Source organism: Pan troglodytes, chromosome 4, assembly GCF_028858775.2.
Source record: "Pan troglodytes isolate AG18354 chromosome 4, NHGRI_mPanTro3-v2.0_pri, whole genome shotgun sequence".
Lineage (NCBI taxonomy): Eukaryota > Metazoa > Chordata > Mammalia > Primates > Hominidae > Pan > Pan troglodytes.
Genome location: NC_072402.2, coordinates 139385300 through 139404884, shown reverse-complemented (window position 1 = coordinate 139404884; position 19585 = coordinate 139385300). Strand labels below are relative to the sequence as shown.

Sequence of the window (19585 nt, the reverse complement as noted above, 5' to 3'; positions counted from 1 at the left end):
AGAACATGGCACAAAAAGGTTCAGAACTCTTGCATCTAGCCCCTGACCCAAACTCCCCGGCATCCATTCCTCAAAACTCCCTGTGCCCTTTACTGTCTTTTCCTGCTCCCTTATTTTGCTGGGTTAGTCTGAGTCCCTTAAAGAAGAAGCTGCCAAGGCAGAATGCAAGGATTTGACTAGGGGAGATGCCTGTGAGAGAGGAAGGGAGCCTGGAGCTAGGAGAGCTGTGAAGGAGAGAGAGAAGGAATAAAGGTTGAGAGGAGCATCCTAAAACACCAGTCAAAGGAAAGTTCAGCAAAGCCATTGGGAAATCTTGATCCAAAGTCAGCTGTCAAAGGAGTCCCCTATCTCCCAGGAATGGGTCTGCCTTAGGATCTCTGCTGAGCTCTGTCACTGGCTGGGAGCAGCCCAGTGGGAAGCTGGCCTTAGATTTCAGAGAGAAGCAGCTGGGGCCATTGGTTAATTTCACTCCTCACAGTGTAAGATCTGTGAGGAGCATTCTCACTGCCACCACAGTTGCCCATCCGAAAAAAAGGACATGGTGCAGGGGTCCTGTCCAGGGTGGTAGGTGAGCATGGTAGTTATAGATATAGACTTGGAGGGTTGGCTATTTTCTAGCTGCAGAGTCTTGAGCAAGTTATTTAATGCTCCCTGTCTCCTTATATGTAAAATAGAGGTGATAAAATTTCCTATTTGTAGGGATATTTGTGAGGATTAAAGTTTGCAAAGCAATGTTTACATAGATCCTGGAGCACAGTCAGCTCTCAATAATTGGTAGCCCTTATTATGGCTATTGCAATTATTATTTTATTACTATAATTCTCTTTCTCAAAGGGAAGGCCGGGAAAGTGGGGCTCCAGTAGGCTGAAGATGACAGTCCCTCCCCTAGCTGAGGCAGCTGGAAGAGGTGGGAACCACTTCCTCCCACTCCCCTCTTCTTCCCCTGAGGCAGGGGTCTTCCCCTAGCTACTGACAGTTCCTGTGTCTGCTGACTCACAGCCAACTTCCTCTCATACAAACAGGAAAACACAGCCGGCCAGCGCCCCCGCCACCCCCAACACATACACACATACACACATACACACACACACACACACACAAACACCCCCCCCCCCAACCCAAACACTGGTCCTGCTCAGAGAGGGAAGTGCCTCCGCCCCCGGGAGACAGGCTCCAGGACCGGGGTTCCGGCAAGATTAGCGAAGGAGAGAAGGGCCATTCCTCCTCAGGCCTCCCCGGCATCCCCCCTGAAATTTTAGGGTGGGAGTTGGGGAGAAGGGGCGGCTTCTCCCATGAATGAAACAGCTGCTTGCTTGGTCACTGAGCTTGCAGGGCGTCCGCCTGTCCCAAAAAGGCAGCCCCAAACCTTGGTTTGGAAGTAGGGATGTGCCTTGCGGACCTTCATCCCTCGAAGGAACCTAGGCCGGGCCCTTGGGGATGGAAGTGGGGAGAAACAGACGGGTACCCCTCTGCTGGGCCTCTGCGCTTGTTGCCCAGGCCAAGTCTCAATTCTGGATGTCCAGCTTCCGTCCCCACACTAAACTAGTTGCCAGGGTCCAGCCACCCTTCTGGGCGTGGGAGAGGTGCCCTGGGGGATTAGGGCTCGACCTTTCCTCCTCCCTTTTGGCAGGACTGGAGGGCATGGGAGCAGCGGAGAGGATGCAAAGCCGTCCCTGGCACTCTCCCTTTCTCAGTTTCTACCTCCGTCCCAATCTCCGTCCCGGTCTCTGCCTCTTTGTCCCTCTCCCTGAGGTTGTCTTCGTCCCAACGTGTTCTGGTCCTTTCTCGGCCTGCGAGAGGGCAGACTGGGGGCAGACTCGGAGATAAGCGCGGCGGTTGGGCAAGAAGCCCAAACCCTTTGGAGGCCTGCGCTTGCACAAGGAGTGGCCGGGGCCCCGCGGAGGGAACCGGCCGGGCGGGGCGGGGCTGGGCCCGTCGAGGGAGGGCAGAGGGGAGGCGGGGCCGGCGCGGCGGGACCCAGAACCTCGGACGAGCGGCGGGCACCCGCGAGCGGACGGCGGCCGCGTAGTGAGGTGAGGATCCCCGCGCCCCCCGGGTCCCTGCTTCCCAGACTCCTCCCCATCACCTTCTCGAGGGCCTTCGTGGGCTCCCAGGCCCCCTCGGCGCCGGCGGCCCTCCCCATCCCTGCCACGACCCGCCCCTCCCTCCTGCTGCCCGGCCTCTGCCTCATCCCTCCTCGCCCCCTCCCTCGTCGCAGCCTGCGCTGCCCGCCACTGCCCGCCCCGCCCCCGCCACTCCTGTCCCGCGAGCACCTCAGCTCCCAGCCCCGTGCTGTCGAGCCCGGCCTGAGTCACCGGGAAACCGGGCCCTGAGTCAGGGCCCGAGGCTCAGCACGCGGGCCCTGGCTTGGGAATGAGGCCCAGCTGGAGAGAGGCAGAGGGAGGCCAGCAGTGATGCTGGGACGGAGAGGGCGTCCTGGTCATCGACAGAGCACAAGAGTAACAGGGAGAGAGCCTAGGCCGAGGCGGAAGACAGAAACCCAGGCTCAGAGGCAGACAGAGACACAGATACAACTCAAGATCTGGTTAGAATTGTAGACTGAGTCAAGGACAAGCTTAATGACAGAGAGCAAAACAGGGTGGGACAAGGAGAGGGACAAAGAAGAATTGAGAGGTTGAGATGGAATGGGGCAGGGACAGTGACAAGGCAGAGATAAAACTCAGGGGCCACAGAATTAGAGACAGGTCTATGAAATAGACCAGGGTCAGGGTCGGGGTCAGGCTGGTGGAAGGGGGACAGAGCACAGAGACCTGAGCCCAAGGGAATGAGCAGGGAAAAGGCAAGCTCAGAAAAGGAAGGCTTGGAGAAAGCAGAGGTGGGGGGATGGCATTTCACACTGCCAAATCGCTACAGGGCATGTGCACACACAGGTGAACAGCATGTGAACATGCTGCCGGTGGGCAAAGAGTCCAGAAGCCTCTGGAGTACCCCTGACCAGAGGTCAGGCCTCATCTCTCTGGCCTGGTTCTCCATCCCCATCCTTATTCTTCAATTAGCCTCCACCCAGGGCCGGGACCCCACACATTAGGACTGGTTAGGGCTCTCCCGGCAGCCTGACCAAAGCAGGCAGGATGTGGAGGCGGCCAGGGCTGGAGGGACAGGAAGGAAGTCTGAGCAGAGACAATAGGTGGAAGGGGAGGAGGGACTGGGAACAACCAGGATTAGGATGGCAGGCCTGCATACATCGGCTCTGGAAACAAGAGGGAGGGGGCGTCTGCACCTCCTTCCTCCTATCTAGGCTGCCCCTCTCCCCACCTTACTCCAGAGCTGATTGGCCACATCATTGGCCCCTCCTCTGCATCTCCCTATCCCACTGTGCCCCACAGCATTCTAGCATCTTGTCCCATGCTTACTCAGTTGGATGTGCAGTCAGGCAGGAGCAGAGCTTTGACCCAGACCCAGGGTGGGCAGGAACTGAGGGGCCAACTCTAGCACTGACTTACTGTGAACCTGGGGCAAGCCCCTTCCCCTCTCTGGGCCTCAGTTTCCTTAACTTCAAATGAAGTCCCTTCCCTAAGTAGAGAGCCATTGCTGTTGTTCTGGGATGGCTCTGCTTCCAGATCGCAGGCCTTTCAGCATCTTTCTTTGGAGGAAGATTGGAGGCTGGTGCTCACTGTCCAGGCCTCAGACTCTGGGGCAGGGAGGGGGATTCTCAGCCTGAGCCCTCCCTTCACCCTGCCCCTCCCCCCAGCAATGGCCTGAGCCCCCATGGCTGCCCCTCAGGACCTGGACATCGCTGTGTGGCTGGCCACGGTGCACCTGGAGCAGTATGCAGACACGTTCCGACGGCATGGCCTGGCTACAGCAGGTGCAGCCCGGGGCCTGGGCCACGAGGAGCTGAAGCAGTTGGGCATCAGCGCCACAGGGCACCGGAAACGCATTCTACGCCTGCTGCAGACAGGCACCGAAGAGGGCTCCCTGGATCCCAAATCAGATAGTGCCATGGAACCATCCCCCAGCCCAGCCCCGCAAGCCCAGCCCCCTAAGCCCGTGCCGAAGCCCAGGACCGTGTTTGGTGGACTCAGTGGCCCTGCCACCACTCAGAGACCTGGGCTGAGCCCAGCCCTCGGGGGACCAGGAGTGTCCAGGAGCCCAGAGCCCAGCCCAAGGCCCCCTCCTCTCCCCACTTCCTCCTCTGAGCAGTCTTCAGCCCTAAATACTGTGGAGATGATGCCTAATTCCATCTACTTTGGCCTGGACTCAAGAGGCAGGGCACAGGCAGCTCAGGACAAGTGAGTGGAGTTGGCTCCCTAGGGACTGATGCTGGGAGGAGTGGGGAGGAGAGCATGAGGGGGACTGAGGCGGGGAGCAGGGCATGAAGGCTTGTTCTTCCTCCTCTCTCCTTAAGTAACCAATAGACCTTTCCATTCAGGGCCCCAGACAGCTCCCAAATCTCTGCCCCCACCCCTGCCCTCAGGCCCACAACAGGCACAGGTAACTGGGTTATCACGGGTTGGGGGAGAGGGATAGTGCCGGCAGGACCTCATACACTCCCAGCGATCTCCTCTTCCTTGTGCGTTCCCCTCTCCTCCTGCCAGTGCACATCATGGATCCTGGTTGCCTGTACTATGGTGTCCAACCTGTGGGGACTCCAGGAGCCCCCGACAGAAGAGAGAGCAGAGGTGTTTGTCAGGACAGGGCTGAACACAGGTGAGTACTAAATAGGGAAGTGGTGGGAGGGAGGAGCAGGTGAGTCGGTGGCGGCCATGTATCCAGTTATTCAACAAATGTGCATTGAGTATTCACCAGCCAGGCACTCAAGATACAGGATGAGTATCACAGACCCAGTGCCACCCTCAGGCAGCTTGTGACTCAGTGGGACAGACAGGGAATAAAACAAGTAGACAAACCAATGGTCATATAATGGAAAATTGGGAGAAGTGCTTTTCTTTCTTTCTTTCTTTTTGAGACGGAGTCTTGCCTTGTTGCCCAGATTGGAGTGCAGTGGCACAATCTCGGCTCACTGCAACCTCCCCCTCCTGGGTTCAAGCGATTCTCCTGTCTCAGGCTCCCGAGTAGCTGGGATTACAGGTGCGTGCCACCATGCCCGGCTAATTTTTGTATTTTTAGTAGAGATGGGGTTTCGCCATGTTGGCCAGGCTGGTCTCGAACTCCTGACCTCAGGTGATCCTACCTCCTTGGCCTCCCAAAGTGCTGGGATTACAGGCATGAGCCACTGTGCCCAACCAGGAGAAGTGCTTTTCATTTTTTCATTCAACAAATATTTATTGAGCAACTATCATGCACCGGATGTAGATGCTTGGGATAGATCAGCGTACACAGAAATCCCTGCCCTTGTGGGGAGATAGTCCATTAACAATAAACATAATACATTAAATACTATAGAACGTTAAAAGGTATTAAGTGCCATGGAAAAAATAGAGCAGAGTAAGAGGGCTGGGGGGTTGGCTGGGCATGGTGGCTCACACCTGTAATCCCAGCACTTTGGGAGGCTGAGGCAGACGGATCACCTGAGGTCAGGAGTTTGAGACCAGCCTGGCCAACAGGATGAAACTCCGTAAAAATACAAAAATTAGCCAGGTGCGGTGGTGGACGCCTATAATCCCAGCTACTTAGGAGGCTGAGGAAGGAGAATTGCTTGAACCTGGGAGGTGGAGGTAGCAGTGACTAAGAAAAAAAAAAAGAGGGCTTGGGGGCAAAATGGGTGGACTGCAATTTTTCATTTACAGTTAGCGGAGCGTTAAGAAGATGACATTTGATCAAAAACTTGAAGGAGGTGAAGGAGTTAGCCATGAAGATAACTGGGGAAGAGTGCCCCGGTAGGGCAAGTGATTGGAACAGAGGCCTCAAGGCGGGTGTGTGCCCAAGGGGATCCAGGAGCAGTGAGGAGGCCAGGCCATCTTGGCTGGGGCAGGTGGGCCACGGTGGGAGGAATGGCAGGAGATGAAGTCAGAGAGGTAAAAGAGGCCAGATAAGGGTCGGGCACAGTGGCTCATGCCTGTAATCCCAGCACTTTGGGAGGCCAAGGTTGGCGGACCACCTGAGTTCAGGAGTTTGAGAGCAGCCTAGCCAACATGGTGAAACCTCGTCTCTACTAAAAATACAAAAAAATAGCCGGGCGTGGTGGTGGGCGCCTGTAGTCCCAGCTACTCAGGAGGCTGAGGCAGGAGAATGGCGTGAACCCGGGAGGCGGAGCTTGCAGTGAGCAAAGGTCGTGCCGCTGCACTCCAGCCTGGGCAACAAAGCAGGACTCCGTCTCAAAAAAAAAAAAAAAAAAAATAGCTGGGGGTGGTGGCACACACCTGTAGTCCCAGCTACTAGGGAGGCTGAGGCAGGAGAATCACTTGAACCCGGGAGGCGGAGGTTGCAGTAAGTCAAGATCATGCCACTGCCCTCCATCCTGGACAACCGAGTGAGACCCTGTCTCAAAACAAAAACAAAAACAAAAAACGAAACAAAACCAAAAAAACAAAAACAAGAGGCCAGATAAGGGACTTTGGCTTTTACTCTAAGTGAAATGGGAAGCCATTGAGGGGTTTTGACTTTATAAAGGGATCCCCCTGGTTGCTATGTTGGGAGTGGTCTGTAGGGGGCCAAAGGAGAAGCAGAGAGACCAGTGGGGAGGTTTTTGCAGTAATGTAGGTGAGAGACCTCAGAGTGTAGTGATAGTAGTGGAGATGATGAGAAGTGGCTTTATTTTGAAGGCAAACTGTCAGATTAACTTGGGATGTGAGAAAAAAAGAGCAGTCAAGAATGACTTTGAGGGCTTCCATCTGAGCTGGTGCTGACCAGTATGGTAGCCATTAGCCACACGTGACTACTGGGCCTATGAAATGTGGCTAGTATCCTTTGAGATGCACAATAAATGTAAAACACCTGCTAGATTTCAAAGACTTAATATGAGAAAAAGCAATACTGGATGAATATAACAAATATAAACATAAATTATCTTATGTTTACATTTTTATGTTGATTACAGAATTTTTATGTAGTAAAAAATAGTAATTTTTATGTTGATTACATACTAAAATGTTAATGTTTAGGATATATTGGGTTAAATAAAATATATTATCAAAATTAATTTCACCTGTTTCTTTTAATTTTTTTAAACGTGGCTACTGAAAAGTTTAAAATTACATACTTGGTTCGCATTAACTTCTGCTGGATAGCACTGTCCTGAGCACCTGAAAGTTCCTGGAGCCGCCGTGGTCTGAGATGGGGAAGACTGTGTTCAGGCAGCTGGGAGGTGAGGGTAGATTAGGAGTGCAGTTCTGGACGTGTTGAATTTGAGGTGTAAGTTATGCCTCCAACAAGAGGTGAAAAATAGACCACTGGGTAGACGAGCTTAGAGTCTAGAGAGAGGTCGGAGCTGGAGACCTGAACTTGAGAGTTGTCAGCACTTAGATGGGTGCATAGAGCTGTGAGTGAGTGCAGATAGAGAAGAGGACCAAGATCAAAGCCCTCGTGCACTCCCATATCTAGAGGTTTGGGAGAAGCGGAAGAATCTGCAAAATGGACAGAAGAGAAATAGCAAAGTAGAAGGCCAGGAGAATGTGATGTCATAGGAGCAAAGTGAAGAAAATGTAGGAGAAGAAGGGAGAGGCCAGCTGTGTCCTACGCTGCTGAGGGGTCTGCTGCTGAGTATGATAGGACTTAGAATTGACCCTTGGAATTGGAGGTCACTGGGGATCTTGACAAGTACAGTCTCAGAGTGATGGGGTGAAAGCTCGATCAGAGTGGGTTTTAAGAGAGAATAGAAAAGTACAGACAGTGTCTTTTGAGGAATTTTTCCGCAAAGAAGAGCAGAGAGTTGGAACTATTGTTGCTAGAGGAAGTTGAGTCAAGAAAAGAGTTTTTTTGTTGTTTTTGAGACGGAGTCTTGCTCTGTCACCCAAGCTGGAGTGCAGTGGCGTGATCTCGGCTCATTGCAACCTCTGCCTCCTGGGTTCAAGTGATTCTCCTGCCTCAGCCTCCCAAGTAGCTGGGACCACAGGTGCACTTCACCACACCCAGCTAATTTTTGTACTTTTAGTAGAGACGGGGTTTCACCATGTTGGCCAGGATGGTCTCGACCTCTTGACCTCGTGATCCGCCTGCCTTGGCCTCCCAAAGTGCTGGGATTACAGGCGTGAGCCACTGTACCTGTCCAACAAGAGTTTTTTATTGGATGCAATGTTATGTAGGTTTGTAGGTGAATAGGAATGATCTGGTAGGGAGGGACAGTTATGTAGGGGAGAGGAGAGTGAGGGATGTCTAAGTGATTGTGTAGGTGAGAGGAATAGGATTAAGGGCACAGAGGAGGGTCTGGCTTTAGACACCAGTGTTTATTATAGTCACAGGAGGAAGGCAGAATATGTGCGTGAAATTGGGTAAACATGGCACTGGGAGTCTGTGGGGGTTCTTATCTGATTACTTCAATTTCTCAGTGAAGTAGGAAACAGAGGCTGCAGTAGCAGTTTTCAACATTAGCTGTATCATAGGCTGGGGAAATTTTTTTGTGTGTGTGACAGAGTCTCGCTCTGTTGCCCAGGCTGGAGTACAGTGGCTCGATCTCTGCTCACTGCAACCTCCGCCTCCCAGGTTCAAGCAATTATCCTGCCTCAGCCTCCCAAGTAGCTGGAATTACAGGCGCCCGCCAGCACACCTGGCTAATTGTTTTTTGTATTTTTAGTAGAGACGGGGTTTCACCATATTGCCCAGGCTGGTCTTGAACTCCTTACCTTGTGATCTGCCCGACTCGGCCTCCCAAAGTGCTGGGATTACAGGTATAAGCCACCACGCCCAGCCTTTTTTGTTTTTTATTTTATTTTTTTTAGGCTGAGGAACTTTTAAAACTATAAGTGCCTGGGCCCTCTCCCAGAGATTCACATTTAAGTGTCTGGTGTGGAGCCCATGTACTGATATTTTTTAATGTTTCCCAAGTGATTTTGTGCTGTTGAGGTTGAGAACCCCTGGAAAGTGACAGAGAATAATAGAGGAATCTACTCAGGTTAGTTAAGGGAGGCCTCTCTGAGAAGATGACATAAGCAAAGACCTGAAGGATGAGAAAAAGCAGCCCAGGGAAGCATGGAAGGAGGCAAGTTCTAGGTAGAGGGAAGAGCGTGTGCAAAGGCTCTGAAACATGGAGGAGAATGTGGCTATAAGCAAGGGCCAGGGCAACACAGGATGCAGTCAGGGGAGTGGCCTACGGGCCTCACCGTACAAGTTCTTGCAGCCCATTGGAATTTGGGTTTAACCAAAGTGCAAATGGGACGTTATTGAAGGGCTTCCTGCAAGGGAGTAAAATGGTCTCATCTGCATTTGTAAAAGAACACTTTGGTGCCTGTGGGAGAATAAGTGTGGGAGGGAGGGCAAGAATGAAAGCAGATGGCCAGTTAGGGAATTTGCATCACCCTGGTGAGAGTTGATGGGAACTTGGTCCTTGGTCCAGGGAGAGGTCAAGAACGTTTTGGACAAAGAGTCAAGACATATTGATTAGCCATGGGCAACCATGACAGGGAGCCATCTACACAGCCCTTCCCGGTCTTTTCCATCCAAGTCATACTAACAGCAAAGAAGATGGACTGAAATTTTCCCAATAAAAATTCCAAGTATGCTCAGGAAAGCAGCTCCATGCCAATCTTAAGGGTTCTGAACCTCCCTATTCCCCTGTTTGAAAAGCAGATCCAGGCTGAGCACAGTGGCTCACACCTGTAACCCCAGCAATTTGGGAGGCCGAGGTGGGAGGATCACTTGAACCCAGGAGTTTGAGACCAGCCTGGGCAACATAGCGAGACCTCATCTCTACTAAAAATAAAATAAAAAATTAGCCAGGTGTGGTGGCCAGCACATGCCTGTAGTCCCAGCTACTCAGGGTGGGAGGATCCCTTGAGCCCAGAAGTTTGAGACTGCAGTGAGCCATGATTGCACCACTGCACTCAGCCTGGGCAGCAGAGAGAGAGAGAGAGAGACCCTGTCTCAAAAGAGGCTGGGCGCGATGGCTCACGCCTGTAATCCCAACACTTTGGGAGGCCAAGGCAGGTGGATCACCTGAGGTCAGGAGTTCGAGACCAGCCTGACCAACATGGAGAAACCCCATCTCTACTAAAAATACAAAATTAGCCAGGCGTGGTAGCGTATTCTTGTAATCCCAGCTACTCAGGAGGCTGAGGCAGGAGAATCGCTTGAACCCGAGAGGTGGAGGTTGCGGTGAGCCGAGATTGCGCTATTGCACTCCAGCCTGGGCAACAAGAGCGAAGCTCCATCTCAAAAAAAAAAAGAAAAAAGAAAAAAGAAAAGAAAAAGAAAAGAAAATCAGATCCAGTACCTGCCAGGCATTCTATTCTTAGGTGATGTGAGTAGGATGGAGAAAGTACAAAGAGGGTGTCCGGGGTACTTGTCTAATGTGTGTCCCTCCCTGTCTTGGCCCCCACAAGGCTCAGCAGACAGGATCTGGAGGCACGGGAGGATGCTGGCTATGCCAGCCTTGAGCTACCTGGAGACTCCACCCTCTTATCGCCCACCCTGGAAACAGAGGAGACCAGTGATGACCTCATTTCACCCTATGCCAGCTTCTCCTTCACGGCAGACCGCCTCACGCCCCTGCTCAGTGGCTGGCTAGACAAGCTCTCCCCTCAGGGGTGGGTGCTGGGAGGGGAAGGGAGGGAGAAAAGACAGGCTGGGAGGTGGTTGCGCGGGAAAGTGCCCCCAGACCCTATGATCCCCCTAACCCCATGCAACCTCAAACACTGATCTTGGCTCCTTCCTTCCTCAGAAACTATGTCTTCCAGAGACGCTTTGTGCAGTTCAATGGGAGGAGTCTGATGTACTTTGGCAGTGACAAGGTGGGGGGCTGGGAGATGTGACGACATGGAGATGAGGGAGAGGGAGGGCTGAGAGGGGCTCAGAATTGGAAGGAGGGAAGTCCATTGTGTGTGGGTGGGGGCAGTGACTGCATGACTGATGTCAGCATTTAAAGTAGCTGGCTTAGCAGCTGTACCCACTGCTTGTGGATTTAATGCCAATCTTATAAAATCTGGGGCAGGACCCAGGGGCTGGCACACATGGCTCAGTTCCTGTCCTCATGGGTCATTGAACTCTCTCTCTCCAGGACCCCTTCCCTAAGGGTGTGATACCTTTGACTGCCATTGAGATGACCCGCAGCAGCAAGGACAACAAGTTCCAGGTCATCACCGGCCAGAGGGTGTTCGTGTTCCGCACAGAGAGCGAGGGTGAGGGCCACAGCCCCCTGAGTCAGGGCAGGAGGGAGGGAGCCTGTGTGAGCAACAGCCACTGACCTGCTTCTCCATCCCCACCAGCTCAGCGGGACATGTGGTGCTCCACGCTGCAGTCCTGTCTGAAGGAGCAGCGCCTCCTGGGCCACCCCCGGCCCCCCCAACCACCCCGACCCCTCCGCACGGGCATGCTGGAGCTGCGTGGACACAAGGCCAAGGTGTTTGCTGCCTTGAGCCCTGGAGAGCTGGCACTGTACAAGAGTGAGCAGGTGAGGAGAGCCGGGTCAGGGCTGAGGGGCCTGAACTAGTCCCTTCTGGCACCTCATGATGCCCACCCCCTGACCCCACCAGGCCTTCTCTCTGGGCATCGGGATCTGCTTCATTGAACTGCAGGGCTGCAGCGTCCGGGAGACCAAGAGTCGAAGCTTTGACCTGCTCACACCCCATCGCTGCTTCAGGTGGGGCCTGGGCCAGTGGGAGGCAAGGCTGGGGGACTTTTGCGGGAGGCACAAGGGTGCAGAGGACTAGAGGCCTCTTCAGTAGGACGTCAGAGGGTATGCACAGATGGTAGTCCAGTGAGCTAGGTCAAGATGTCAGAAGGGTCTGGGCTGCCCCAGGTGTGGCCTGTGGTGGCTCCTGCAGGAAGAGCCAGGGGGATGGGACATGGCAGGTAGGTCCATGCCCACGGACTGGCTGTCCACCCCTCAGCTTCACAGCCGAGTCTGGGGGTGCTCGGCAGAGCTGGGCGGCCGCTCTGCAGGAAGCAGTAACCGAGACCCTGTCTGACTACGAGGTGGCTGAGAAGATCTGGTCTAATCGGGCCAACCGGCACTGTGCGGACTGTGGGTCCTCCCGCCCAGATTGGGCTGCTGTCAATTTGGGGGTGGTCATCTGCAAGCAGTGTGCAGGTGAGGAATGGCCTCAAGCCCATGTGGGGAACAGGAGGGCTGGGACTAGAGGGCTCAGGGTACCCGTGCCACATGCCCCTCACACCCTCACACACCCTCACACCCTCACAGGTCAGCACCGGGCCCTGGGTTCCGGGATCTCCAAGGTGCAGAGCCTGAAGCTGGACACGAGTGTCTGGAGTAATGAGATAGTACAGGTGAGCGGGCAGAAGAGGGAGAAGGTGGGAGGGGTAGAAGGGAGCGTCCAGAAGCAGGCCTTGGGCCAGCCTGGGGACAGGAATGGAACATCTGAGGACTCTTGAGTTCCTGTCACCTGCCTTTGTCCCTTGTCATCCCACAGTTGTTCATTGTCCTGGGAAATGATCGTGCCAACCGCTTCTGGGCAGGGACCCTACCCCCAGGTGAGGGACTACATCCAGATGCGACCCCTGGCCCCCGGGGAGAGTTCATCTCCCGAAAGTACCGTCTGGGTCTCTTCCGGAAGCCCCACCCTCAGTACCCAGATCATAGCCAGCTTCTCCAGGTAGGAGGGACAGAGCGGGGGTGATCTGGGGTGGGGGGGTCAGGAAACACTCTCTGGAGTTGGAATGCCTAGACTTGGGTGGTGGGGACTGTTTTTAGTGATAATACGACTGTCCCCAGTGCTCTCAGTTTGGGATTTGGGGCTGACAGAGGCCCTTCCCTCCCTGCAGGCACTGTGTGCAGCTGTGGCAGGACCCAACCTGCTGAAGAACATGACCCAGCTCCTCTGTGTTGAGGCCTTTGAAGGCGAGGAGCCCTGGTTCCCCCCAGCCCTTGATGGCAGCTGCCCTGGCCTCTTGCCCTCAGGTCATTCCCCCAAGTGCCTCCTCTTTCCCCTACAGGAATTCTCAGACCCAACCTATGATTCAGTTCTTCCAAGGGGCCCCAATTAGCTGATCACAATGGCCCAGCCTGGGCAGTTTCCCAAACCCTCAGATCCTCCAGGGCCTATCTCCTGATGTCATGTGATAGCTGATGACGGTCATGGCTGGGGAGGGTCTGGGTGTTCCAGGTGCTAGTGCTGGTCCACCCCTGACAGGGCCGACCCATAGGTCAGGGCTAGTCTCCCTGGAGACAGTGTGTTCTCTCAAAGAAGTGATCAGCTTAGTGACACTCATCTCCATTGGTCAGGCCAGGGGGCTGAGACCCTTGCAGGATGGTACATGCCCTGAGGTGCTCACCCAGAGCTAAGAGCCTGGTTGGCTGGCTGGTAGGGAGAGGCAGTGGGCAGGGGCTGGGCCAGAGGCCTCCCTGTCTCATTACCCCCTGCCTCTCTCTTCTGCAATCTGGGTAGTGAGGGATCCAGCTCCATTGGGCTCTACTTGGCTGTGCTGCCAGTGGAGTCAGGTCCCACTGTCTTTCTCCATTTCATCCCTTCCCCAGAGGGGGTCAGGTTATCCCATTGCACTTGGTTGACCTGACTACTTCCCCTTCCCCTTGCAGACCCCTCCCCTGGTGTGTACAATGAGGTGGTGGTGCCTGCTACTTACAGCGGCTTCCTGTACTGCAGTCCCGTCAGTAACAAAGCTGGACCCTCACCCCCTCGCAGGGGCCGGGATGGTGAGGGGGAGCCAAGGGATGGGAGGATACAGGGACAGAAAGTGGATGGGTGTGAGGGTACTGCAGAGGGACAAAGAGGAGAGGGCTGGGATGGGAAAGTGGGGCCATGCCCGGGAATGGGCTGGGGTCCTGGGGGTGAGAGAGGGACCATGCCAAGTGGCAGCATTGGGTGATAGTTAAGAGCATCTGTTCTGAAGTCAGACTGTCTGGGTCAAATCCCAGCTCTGCTACTTCCTACCTATGTGTCTTGGGCAAGCTACTGAAGCTGAGCCTCAGTTTCCCCATCTGCAAAACAGGACTGAGTATAACACCTCATAGGGTTATTGTGAAGATTACATGGGATCATATATGGGCAAAGGGCTTGGCACAGAATAAATATCTGGTAAATTGGAACTATGACAGTGGGGGCAGAGGTCTGCTGCCCCCTGACTATCTCCCTCTGCCTTAGCTCCCCCGCGCCTTTGGTGTGTGCTGGGAGCAGCTCTGGAAATGTTTGCATCGGAAAACAGCCCTGAACCCCTCAGCCTCATACAGCCCCAGGATATTGTATGTCTGGGTGTGAGCCCCCCACCCACTGACCCAGGTGACCTTGACAGGTAATAGCCCTTCTGTGACCACTGAGCTTCCCCCTTTTCTCTTCCCAGCCTCCAGCCTGACAGCCCCCTCATTGGTCCCATTCTCCTCCCTGACCTCATCTTCTCTCCAGGTTCCCCTTTTCCTTTGAGCTCATCCTCACTGGGGGGAGGATCCAGCATTTTGGCACAGATGGAGCTGACAGTCTGGAGGCCTGGACTAGTGCTGTGGGCAAGGTGAGACAGGAGAGCGCCCTCTGCAGCATCTCATGCTTTCCTTGTCCCCACATGCTCCCATCTTCTCCTCTCTTATTCCTACAGCCACTTCTTCCACTAACAGCTAAGGGTGACTGAGCACATATTCTGTGCCAGGCCCTGTGTTAAGCACTGCCCACTCGTTATCTCATTTAATTTTCACAACCACTCTCTGAGGTGAGGTTTTAAGTATAAGGAAACTGAGTTTTAGAGTTTACGAATTCACTTGGTCAAGGTCACAGAGCTAGGAGGCAGCAGAGCACAGGACTAAAATTCAGGCCTCTGTCTGCAAAGCTCACGGCCCAAACCTCACTGTGCCAATGCCTCCTCCCACGAAGAAGCTGGCTCTGATTCCCACTACCCACCCTCTGCTCCAGTTTTCCAGCAGGCCCAGAGGCAAAGCTACCTTCATATTTCCCAGCTTCTCCATTCTTAGATAAGCCAGTATCTCTCTCCTGTATGCCATTCCCAAAACTGAAAATTCAGGCCCTGGAGTCAGACATCCTGGGATTTGAGTCTCACAACTCTCAGCCTTGTGAGCTTTTCCACATCTGTAGGGTGGGTGTAAAAGACTCACCCCCTAGGGTTGAGGATTAAATGACATGTGAGGCCCACACACAGCAAGCCCTCAGTATGTGGGCGTTGAAATAATAATGATGGTAGTGATGATGACGATGATGACGACAGTCTCTCCCATCCTAAGACAGCTTTTCCCTAAGATCTGTTCCATATTCAACTTTTCACCTTGGTGCCTTCCTTTCCCTCCTGACAATGCGTCAGAAAGTCGTGTGCAGCCTGCAGTTCCCCTTTGACCCCTTGCAGCTACCCTCCTCTGCCCATGCCCTCCTGAACTGCTACCTGGCAGGTCACCAGTGCCTTCCCATTTCCAAAGGCCAAGGCTGCCTCCCCGCCTCACCAGGTCATCTCTGCAGCATCCGGCACTCCTGTATGGGAAATGCTCCACTGCTCTGGCTTTTGACCCCCTTCTCCCAGGTCTCCTACAACTCCTCACACTAACACATTGTCTCCATATCTTTTCAGGGCTCTGTCGTGGCCCTCCCAACCAGGTTTAAGTCTCCTCTCATTATTATCTACACTTTCCAAAAAGCTATCCCATCCTTTAAGGCAGTGCTACCCGGAGGGTGCTGTGAAGACTGTCACACCATACTAGCCCCTGGACTATGTGTTATGGTCCATGACAGGATAAGCACAGAACTTGAGAGTAAGCATTTAGAATATTTTATAGCAATTTGACATAGTAATTTTATGTGTTGAATCTAATTATTAAAAAAGGGCTTGGGCCAGGGGTGGTGGCTCACACTTGCAATTCCCAGCACTTAGGGAGGCTGAGGAGGGAGGATTGCTTGAGCCCAGGAGTTTGAGAGCAGCCTGGGACCCTGTCTCTACAAAAAATAAGAATTAGCCAGGCATGATGGTGCTCACCTGTAGTCCCAGCTACTGGGGAGGCTGAGGTGGAAGGATTGCTTGAGCCTCAGAGGTTGAGCCTACAGTGAGCTGTGAACATGCCACTGCACTCCAGCCTAAGTGAGGCCCTGTCTCAAAAAAAAAAGCGGGTCGGGTTGTATTCTTCATTTTTTCATCCAGATTTTCTAGCAACTCATTTTTATTATTATTATTATTTTCTTTTTGAGATGGAGTTTCGCTCTTGTCTCCCAGGCTACAGTGCGGTGAAGAGATCTTGGCTCACTGCAACCTCCGCCTCTTGGGTTCAAGCGATTCTCTTGCCTCAGCCTCCTGAGTAGCTGGGACTACAGGCGCACATGACCTCGCCCGGCTAATTTTTGTATTTTTGGTAGAGATGGGGTTTCACCATGTTGGCCAGGCTGGTCTCGAACTCCTGACCTCAGGTGATCCGCCTGCCTCGGCCTCCCAAAGTGCTGGGATTATAGGCTTGAGCCACCGTACCTGGCCACTTTTATTATTTTTAATGAAAATACAGTACTGGCCGAGCGTGGTGGCTCATGCCTCTAATCCCAACACTTTGGGAGGCTGAGGCAGGTGGATCACCTGAGGTCAGGAGAGACCAGCCATGCAACATGGTGAAACCCCGTCTCTACTAAAAATACAAAAAATTAGCCAGACATTAGCGCCTATAGTCCCAGCTACTCGGGAGGCTGAGGCAGGAGAATCTCTTGAACCCGGGAGGCAGAGGTTGCAGTGAGCCGAGATCATGCCACTGTACTCCACCCTGGGAGAGAAGAGCAAAACTCCATTTCAAAAAAAAAAAAAAGAAAGAAAGTACACTATTGGTTAGTGACAGCTTGGGACTTTAAGAAAGAAAAAGGAAAAAACCCTGGTCCTTTACTGCAATTTACTGCAGGTAGTTTGAGAAGCACTGCTTTGCAGTCGACCTCAAACATCCTTTCCTCTATGAAGCTTCTCCCCAGCCCCCTAGGGTGGTGGGATTTCCCAGGGCATTATGAGTCTTCAGGTGTAGCATTTTTGGCTATAAAGAATGAGTATGCCTTTTTGGCTGGGCGCAGTGGCTCATGTCTGTAATCCCAGCACTTTGGGAGGCCAAGGTGGGAGTTCGAGACCAGCCTGGGCAACATGGCAAAACCCTATCTCTACAAAAAAAGTAAAAAAATATTAGCCAGGTGTGATGGCATGCTCCTGTAGTCCCAGCTACTCAGGAGGCTGAGGTGGGAAGATCACCTGAGCTGGGGGAGGTCGAGGCTGCAGTGAGCCATGATCATGGCACTGCACAAGAATGAGTATTCTTTCTTATACCCACACCTCAATTAAGGGCATGAGGCTGCCACACAGGGGTCTTCTTTATGTTGGGGAGAGCAAACTGAATTGAATTGAATTTCTTTCCTGTCTTTCTCCAACCATCTCATGTCTCCTCCTTGGCTGTCTCCTTTGCTCTCTCGCATCCCTTTTCATTCCTGCTTTTCTTCTGCTTTCTCTTCATGTTTTTCTCTGCTTTTCGCTACCCCGGTCACTCTCATTTCTCTCCCCTATTCCTTGTCTCTTCCCCCATCCCCCTTTCTCCTGTCCTCCCCCTGCCTCTACAGTGGTTCTCCCCGCTGAGCTGCCACCAGCTGCTGGGTCCCGGGCTGCTGCGGCTGGGCCGCCTATGGCTGCGGTCCCCCTCCCATACAGCCCCGGCCCCTGGTCTCTGGCTGTCAGGGTTTGGCCTCCTTCGTGGTGACCACCTCTTCCTGTGCTCAGCGCCGGGCCCTGGCCCCCCAGCCCCTGAGGACATGGTGCATCTGCGGCGGCTACAGGAGATCAGTAAGCGGGGAGGTTTGGGGGGACAGGGATGAAGGGTGGCCATGCGGGTGCATGGAAGCAGACCTTTATTATTTGGGGGTTCTTATGGGAAACAGCAGAACATGGTGGCTTCAGGTACAAGCTCTGAAGGGAAACTGCCCAGCTTTAGACCCCACCTTCATCACTTCCTAGCTGTATATCCCTGGACAAGTTATTTAACCTCTCTGTGCCTTAGTTTCCTCATCTTTAAAATGGGCACAATAATAACACCTTCCTCAGAGGGTTGTAGTGAGGTTCAAATAGGGTAATGCATCTAAAACATGTATCGCAGAGCCTGACAAGCATTTTTTAAGTGCTCAATAAATGTTATTATTATTATTATTATTATTTTTTTTTTTGGAGACAGAGTCACGCTCTGTCCCCCAGGCTGGAGTGCAAGGGCATGATCTCAACTCCTCAACTCACTGCAACCTCCGCCTCCCAGGTTCAAGCAATTCTCCTGCCTCAGCCTCCCAAGTAGCTGGGATTACAGGTGTCCGCCACCACGCCCAGCTAATTTTTGTATTTTTAGTACAGAAGGGGTTTCACCATGTTGGCCAGGCTGGTCTTGAACTCCTGACCTCAGGTGATCCACCCACCTTGGCCTCCCACAGTGCTGGGATTACAGGAGTGAGCCACTGCACCCGGTCTATAAATATTATTATTATTTGGAATCACTTGCTGGTTGGGTCCTGGGAGAGGGGACTGGGTACCCTCACTGCTTTCCTTTCTCCTAAAAGAGGAACAATGTAAGATAATATTTTAGGACTTTGGAAACAAGAGACCTGGGTTTGTGCTCAGCCTTGCCATTTTATAGCAAGTAATCTGGGGCAAGTTACTTAAACTTTCTGAGATTAATGTGTCACCTATAAAATGGGAATAATAGTACATAACTCATAGGATTCAACTGAACGTTTTTTGTAATGCTCCTAGCCTGGCATCTATGCACGTTAAGCATTTAATAAATAATAGTCTCTATAATGAAGACGATAATCATGAAAATGTCCACTGATTCTCCTCCCAGGTGTGGTTTCTGCAGCTGACACCCCAGATAAGAAAGAGCATTTGGTCCTGGTGGAGACAGGAAGGTAAATTGCCCCTGCCCTTGACCTGGGGCTCCCCTTCCTGGAGCAGAGCCCATACTCTGCAACCTGGCCTGCTGGGCCATTGCCCACTTCCTCAAAGTTTCTTCCCTTGCTCCCGGATGATTTGGGTTGGGTGTTGCTGCCCTCTGCTGGTGGCTCTGGGAAGTCTGGTCCCCATGCATCTGGGCCTGTCGGAGCTGGCTCTGATTCAGGCCTCTGGGGTCTCAGGACCCTGTATCTGCAAGGAGAGGGCCGGCTGGACTTCACGGCATGGAACGCAGCCATTGGGGGCGCGGCTGGTGGGGGCGGCACAGGGCTGCAGGAGCAGCAGATGAGCCGGGGTGACATCCCCATCATCGTGGATGCCTGCATCAGTTTTGTTACCCAGCATGGTGAGTAGGCACTGGCTGGTACTGAGCCAATGGGGGTGGGGGGTGGGGGTGATGAGGGGGTGGAGAACGTGAGCACAGCCAGGGTGGAACGTGAGCACAGCCTGGAAGAGCTTTGCCTCCAGAAACTGCAGCTGGACCCCAGCTGGTCATTTGACTCTTGGCAGGCTGCTTTGCTTTTCTGAACCTCAGTTCCATCATCTGTAAAATGGGGCCAACGGTCCTCATTTTCCAGGATAATTGTGACAGTGAGACAATGCCTGTCAAGCCTTGAGCGCAGGGCCTGGCATGTAGTAAGTGTTCAGAAGTTTCGTCAGAGTGTGG

General features: G+C 53.2%; 1 protein-coding gene across 9 annotated transcripts in view; it reads left to right on the top strand.

Annotated features, from left to right (window-relative positions):
* Positions 1-1951: 1951 nt before the first annotated feature.
* ARAP3 (ArfGAP with RhoGAP domain, ankyrin repeat and PH domain 3) overlaps positions 1952-19585 on the top strand; it is a 28472-nt gene continuing 10838 nt past the window's right edge. For 2 of the 9 annotated variants that reach the window (XM_518000.9, XM_009449830.5), the window contains exons 1-19: positions 1957-2033; positions 3713-4253; positions 4394-4455; positions 4560-4671; positions 10398-10601; positions 10736-10805; positions 11072-11192; positions 11280-11464; positions 11547-11653; positions 11904-12103; positions 12215-12300; positions 12444-12626; positions 12796-12931; positions 13568-13684; positions 14133-14280; positions 14391-14493; positions 17550-17769; positions 18812-18875; positions 19101-19264. In XM_518000.9, the coding sequence (XP_518000.4) occupies positions 3730-4253; positions 4394-4455; positions 4560-4671; positions 10398-10601; positions 10736-10805; positions 11072-11192; positions 11280-11464; positions 11547-11653; positions 11904-12103; positions 12215-12300; positions 12444-12626; positions 12796-12931; positions 13568-13684; positions 14133-14280; positions 14391-14493; positions 17550-17769; positions 18812-18875; positions 19101-19264 (2806 nt within the window). In that variant the 5' untranslated portion in view covers positions 1957-2033; positions 3713-3729. Of the gene's footprint in view, positions 2034-3631; positions 4254-4393; positions 4456-4559; positions 4672-10397; positions 10602-10735; positions 10806-11071; positions 11193-11279; positions 11465-11546; positions 11654-11903; positions 12104-12214; positions 12301-12443; positions 12627-12795; positions 12932-13567; positions 13685-14132; positions 14281-14390; positions 14494-17549; positions 17770-18811; positions 18876-19100; positions 19265-19585 lie in introns of those variants that run through there. The other 7 variants (XM_009449832.5, XM_009449831.5, XM_063810758.1 and 4 more) reach the window with 7 other exon arrangements.